The following is a 6,869-nucleotide window of genomic DNA, read 5'->3' as shown; positions in this document are numbered from 1 at the left end:
CCACTCAAGGACATTCAGAGACTTGTCCCGAAGCCACTTCTGCGTTGTCTTGGCTATGTGCATAGGGTCATTGTCCTGTTGGAAGGTGAACCTTTGCCCCAGTCTGAAGTCCTGAGCGCTCTGGAGCAGGTTTTCATCAAGGAACTCTTTCTTCTTTGCTCCTTTCATCTTTCCCTCGATCGTGACTAGTCACCCAGTCCCTGCCACTGAAAAACATCCCCACAGCATGATGCTGCCAAAGCATGCTTCACTGTAGGGATGGTATTGGCCAAGTGATGAGTGGTGCCTGGTTTGCTCCAGATGTGACGCTTGGCATTCAGGCCAAAGAGTTCAGTATTGCTTTCATCAGACCAGAGAATCTTGCTTCTCATGGTCTGAGAGTTCTTTAGGTGCCTTTTGACAAACTCCAAGCGAGCTGTCATGTGCCTTTTACTGACGAGTTTCTTCTGTCTGGCCCCTCTACCATAAAGGCCTGATTGGTGGAGTGCGGCAGAGATGGTTGTCCTTCTGGAAGGTTCTCCCATCTCAACAGAGGAACACTGGAGCTCTGTCAGAGTCACCATCAGGTTCTTGGTCACCTCCCTGACCAAGGCCCTTCTCCCCCGATTGCTCAGTTTGGCTGGGCGGCCAGCTCTTGGAAGAGTCTTGGTGGTTTCAAACTTCTTCAATTTAATAATGATGGAGACTACTGTGTTCTTGGGGACCTTCAATGCTGCAGAAATGTTGTGGTACTCTTCCCTAGATCTGTGCCTTGACACTATCCTGTCTCGGAACTCTACAGACAATTCCTTCGACCTCATGGCTTGGTTTTTGCTCTGACAGGCTGTCAACTGTGGGACCTTATATAGACAAGTGTGTGCCTTCCCAAACCATGTACAATCAATTGAATTTATCACAGGTGGACTTCAAACAAGTTGTAGAAACATCTCAAGGATGATCAATGGAAACAGGATGAACATGAGCTCAATTTCAAGACTCATAGCAAAGGGTCTGAATTCTTATGTAAATAAGGTATTTCTGTTAATTATTTGTAATATATTTGAAATAAATTCTAAAAACCTTTTATCGCTTTGTCATTATAGGGTATTGTGTGTAGATTGATGAGGATTTTTTTTAATTTAATCCATTTTTGAATATGGCTGCAACATAACAAAACGTTGAAAAGTGAAGGAGTCTGAATACTTTCCGAATGCACTTTATCTCAGAGAAAATACATATCACATGTGGCTTTCCACAAGGTTCAATTTGGGTCCGGTACATGGCAGCATTATCAGAAAGCACAGTATAGATTTTCGCTGCTACACAGACGATACACGACTTTAAATTTCTGTGTCACCAGAGGATTTTAGCTCCACAGATAAATTATTACACTGTATTAGTGATTTAAATAGTTAGATGGCTCACAACTTCCTCCAGCTAAATCAAGACAAGAGAAAATGTGGCCGGACATAATAATTCACAGGCAATAAAGATAAAACACCAGGTAAAAAACCTAGGTGTCAATTTAGATGACACCTTGACTACTGTAATGCTCTCCTGTCTGGTCTAACCAAAAAAGCCATTGGTCAACTGCAAGACATACACAATGCTGCTGCACAGGTACTGACAAAGACCAGATGGAGAGCACACATTACACTGGCTTTAATAGTTTACAGTTTAGTCATTTAGCAGACGCTCTTATCCAGAGCGACTTACAGTAGTGAATACATACATTTAATTTTCATTCCATGCATTTTTTTTTGATCGAACCCACAACCCTGGCGTTGCACACAGCATGCTGGTGTTGCAAACACCATGCTCTACCAACTGAGCCACAGGGAAGGTCTCTGCACTGGCTGCCTGTGAGTTTTACAATTAATTTAAAGATAATTGTATTGGTTTTTAAATCAATCCATGATTGTGCACCCCAATAGATGTCAGACATGCTTTTAAGTTATGTACCCAGTAGGTCCCTCAGGTCCTCTGGCACTGGCCTTTTAACTATCCCAAAACCTAGGACTAAGAGGCATGGAGAGGCATAGCCTGCCAGAGAACCTGAGCAGGGCTGACACTGTGGACATTTTTAAAGAGAACTTAAAACACACCTTTTCAGCTTTGCTTTTTAGTCGCTCAGTTTTTGTTATTCTTTAGTTTTTTTATCCTGTTATATTTGTTGTGTAGTAAATATTTAAGTTTTCATTTGAATTGTTTTTATATATATTTTCCCTGTAAAGCACATTGTGTTGCATTCCATGTCTGAAATTTTCTGTATAAATAAAGCTTGATTTGATTTGATTTGGTCACTTCAAGACTTGTTCATTGTATACTTGTTAAATCTAATACATTTAGCACTTTATATAATTTTTGCTCTCTATGTAATTGTATCTGTTCAAGCTGTTTGGATTGTTGATTGCTGTAACACGGGGCACCATTGAAAAAAAGACCATGGTCTCAATTGGGATTCCCTGTATAAATAAAGTTTAAATACAAATATCTAAAGTAGCATCTTTTCATCTCGGAACAGATTAAGTGCTCTTGAGGCGTGTAATCAACTGTGAGAATGCACTGCCGTCTCGCTCTCTCTCTATCCCCTCTCTCTCCATCTTTCCTTCTGTCTTTCATCTCTCTGTTATATTGCCATATTTATTCTCTCCATCGGGCCACTTGCGGGCATTTAGCAGTGGGTGGATTTTATCCAACAAGAGATGGAGGGACGGTGAAATGGGGGAGGGCAGCCTGGTAGCAGAAAAGCTATGTTTCTTCAGAACGGTCTCTACTCATTCCTGTCACATGGATTTATACCAGAGAGTCATTTCACTAAGGCACTGGAGGAAATAGACTAGTAAGTAAGTGTTGAAGTGATGGTTTGATATTTGGATTGTTCCACAAATAATGTGCAAGAAAACATAAAAGCTTTTTTTCCCATAACTCAGTGGAGACCAAAGGGATTTCCAGAGTTAGACATCTCTGAGACCGAGTGTGTATGTGAGTCGCAACAGCCCCTCTCACACACAGACAATGTAATGTCACAGACATTTTCAGGTAACAGAAGGGATGGGGCGGGGCCCTTGTTGCTGTGGAACTGATGACCTGTTTGCCTCAGTAACAGTCAGTTACACTTTCGATGCAAGGTCTTGTAGGAGAATCCACAGCCATTTCCCAAGGAATAGTTCATATAGAAGTTTCCTTTGTAAAACTTGAGGCAGTGATATGTTCACACACACACACACACACACACACACACACTAACAAAATATGACCTCCATATTAATTGGTTGATGAGATCCATAATGTTGATACAGTGATCCTGTCTTCCAGGTTGTCACCTTCCTGTCTGAGAGCTGCGTAGCTGTTGAGAAGGGCTCCGTGAAACAGGGTACATTTAAGGGGGAAAGGAACCACTTGGTGCACCATGATGGAGTGCTGAATACCAGAGTATTCTCCAACCCAGTCCTCCACACCACCCGCAGAGCGAGAGAAACGGTTGAAACCATAGCAACAGTCGTGTCCTGTGAGTGAGCTCTTTTGAAGATGCCACACTTTCATCTGGATTACATTCTGTAGTGGAGCTGCACCAGCAGATGAGATTTTGTTGCATTGTGTTAACCAGAGAACAGACTCTAGTTGAGTCTCTGTGACAAACTGATGAGCCATACCCTTGCTCCTACCCAATCACTAGCTTCATTCCTGATTGTGTGGGATTGCCCAATATAGAAAACAACAACAACTCTGATAATGCTACAAGTATGGACTTAAGTTATAACATCAAATAAAATTGTATTTGTCACATGCTTCGTAGACAACAGGTGTAGACCAACAGTGAAATGCTTACTTCTGGGTTTATTTCCAATAATCCAGATAAGATAAAAAATGTAATAAAAATAGTGACTTGAGGAATAAATACAGAGTGAATAACAAATAAAAATAAAGAGTAAAAATGACATAGTTATATTTGGGGAGTATAAAATAACAAGACTATATACGGGGAGTACCAGTACCGAGTTGATGTGCAGGGGTACAAGGTATTTGTCCACAGCCCATAGCACTACTATTAATTCACATTGGACAAGACCATAGCGAACGTCGGCTGTGCGCAGTAGATCACCTGCTGGGTGTCGATGAACAGTGGCTATTCAACAAGTCGGTGCAGTCTGTTTTGTTCTTAAGGAACTATATTGCACTCAAATGTTTCTGGTATGCAGGATTTGTTCCTACATGTTTCTTACGTGTTTCATTTTGCTCCTGTTTCAGACCTTGCCATGAATGAGGAGACCAGGACTTGTGACTGACCGAGGAAGCTCTGACAACACCTCAGACGAAAGAACAATGATGCTTATCCAGGGTCGGCCTGACTGGTAGACTGGTAACCATTGCCATGGCGTTTTGCAACGGCAGCCTGCTGGCTAGGTGTGCCCCCCTGATGGAGCCGGACGAGGAGGAAGGGGTGGTGATTTCACCACCGCCGTCGCCGCCAGGGGTTGGGGCTACTAGTCCCCTCATGCCTGTCACCCTGCGTGTGATGCTGGCCGCCATCATGATCTTCATGATCACCATTGGTTTCCTGGGCAACGCTATCGTCTGTCTGATTGTCTACCAGAAGCCCGCCATGCGTTCCGCCATCAACCTGCTCCTCGCCACACTGGCATTCTCTGACATCATGCTCTCGCTGCTCTGCATGCCCTTCACTGCCGTTACCATGGTTACGGCCGACTGGCACTTCGGAGGAGGGTTCTGCCGTGCTTCCGTTATGCTCTACTGGCTCTTCGTCCTGGAAGGCGTGTACATCCTCCTCATCATCAGCGTAGACCGCTTTCTAATCATCGTTCAGAGGCAGGATAAGCTGACGCCGCACCGCGCCAAGCTGCTCATTGTCGCTTCCTGGGCGCTGTCCCTCTGCGTGGCACTCCCGTCTGTGATCGGCTGGCGGGCGGGCACGGTGGGTGTGATGGGCATTGGGGAGGCCTGGGCGCCACAGTGCGTGCTGGGCTACAGTGAGTCGCTGTCCGATCGTAGCTACACGGTGCTGCTGGTTGTGGCTGTGTTCTTTGTGCCGTTCGGCATCATGCTCTACTCCTACCTGTGCATCCTCAACACGGTGCGCCGCAACGCCCTACGCATCCACAACCACACCTACGACCAGGCCAGCCTTCCGGCCCTCAACCAGGTCAGCAAGCTGGGCCTTACCGGCCTGCAACGGCCTCCCCAGGTCAATGTGGACATGAGCTTCAAGACCCGTGCCTTCACCACCATCCTCATCCTCTTCATCGGCTTCTCTGTGTGCTGGCTACCCCACACCGTTGTCAGTCTGCTGGCCGTGTTCAGCCAAAGGTTCTACTTCAGCCCGGCTTTTTACCCGGTCAGTGTGGGGGCACTCTGGCTCAGCTACCTGAAGACAGTGTTTAACCCTGTCATCTACTGCTGGAGGATCAGGAAGTTCCGGGAGGCGTGTCTGGAATTTATGCCCAAGAGCTGCAGGCTGTGTCCCAGGTTACCGGGCCGGAGCCGCAGGAGGGTGAGGCCCAGTAACATCTACGTGTGCAGCGAGATCCAGTCGGCTGTGTGAGGAACTAACACTCCCTCTGAGAACACTTTCTGGTAACAGTGTAAAGCAGTGTTCACCAACCCTGGTCTTGAAGAGCAAAAGGGTGCTCCACTGGTGTGAAGGACATGCTATACCTGCTATATGATTTGTTAAGACATCAACATGTCCGCAGCATAGACAGCTTGCTGCTGAAACATTGCTGTCTTCTGATTTTTTGGGGGGCATCTGAGTAAGAGCAATCAGGACAGTACATTCTTGTGTTTTGTCTAAAGTGCTGTGGACACTGGACAGCCGTGAACAGAAGAACCCTCTGTCTTTTTTTGACTGTCTTTTTATGCCTTCTCCGAAAAAGACATGAAGAGAGTAAAAAGGATGCACAACCAGGAACAGAGTTTTCTATTGAACCATTTCCCTGGTGTATAATTGGCTGAGTACTGTTGGTGATCGTTTACCCAGGTGGCTCTTTTATATGTCTGATACTGAAAGTAAATGAAAAGGTTGGATAAAACTTGCAATGGAATGTTGATCAATATAAAAACGGTTGTTTCAGTGAATTAATAATCGATTTAATGAATTAACTAACAAACCAATGAACACGTGTGTTGACATCAACTATGCAGATGAAGCATATAGCCTGAGTATAAATTAAAGATATCAAATCATGGAAACACAGTTATAACTGTTGTATGTTGTGTACATACACTGTAATAGCATTGTACCTTCCTAATACTGGAACAAAAATATTGTCTGTTGGGCATGCTGGTTGACAAAGGTTGAACCTGTTGTCGAACACAGACCGTGTTAAGCAGTCCCCTGCCTCTACAATGTCAATGGTTGTTTTGCTGGGATACTAAAGACCTCTACTGATTGTAGGTTGCGGAGTGTATTTATGTGTGTGAAACCCGTATCTGACCCATATCAGTCTGTGCTGTATGTAATTCATCTCCATCTGTACAGTAGTTAAACTATTTACTGAGAGTAGTTCTAGGCCATGCCATGTCAACTCATACACTTTGCGTAAAGTGTGATTATCTCAATTATGCTGCCTTAGTTGAAAGAAAAAACATACGTACTATGTATACTTCATGTACTGGATGTACATATCCATGCCCAGGTAGTAGGCACAGATCTAGCATCAGCTTGCCTTACCCAAACTCATAGTCATAATAACCTTAGGATAGTACTTAAATAGATCACGAAACAGGCCTTAGATCTGTGTGAAGGGACCTTGCTTACTTTTTTCAGCGGCTCCTTTCCATCGTCCACACTGAGCTGCGAGAATTGACTGAGAGAAAACACCTCTACGAATCTTTGTTCGATTTTTATAACAGAGCAGAAAAAAAGTATC

At 44.5% G+C, this 6,869-nt stretch overlaps 1 protein-coding gene across 1 annotated transcript; it reads left to right on the top strand.

Moving 5' to 3' along the window:
* Window positions 1-3,871: 3,871 nt before the first annotated feature.
* LOC106581986 (high-affinity lysophosphatidic acid receptor-like) lies at window positions 3,872-6,658 on the top strand. The gene has a single exon (XM_014164600.2). The coding sequence runs from the start codon at window positions 4,355-4,357 to the stop codon at window positions 5,540-5,542; it is 1,188 nt and encodes a 395-aa protein (XP_014020075.1). The 5' UTR covers window positions 3,872-4,354; the 3' UTR covers window positions 5,543-6,658.
* The last annotated feature ends 211 nt before the right edge of the window (window positions 6,659-6,869 follow it).

The sequence above is a fragment of the Salmo salar genome, chromosome ssa21 (assembly GCF_905237065.1).
Source record: "Salmo salar chromosome ssa21, Ssal_v3.1, whole genome shotgun sequence".
NCBI lineage: Eukaryota > Metazoa > Chordata > Actinopteri > Salmoniformes > Salmonidae > Salmo > Salmo salar.
This window is presented reverse-complemented; position numbering and strand designations above follow the sequence as displayed.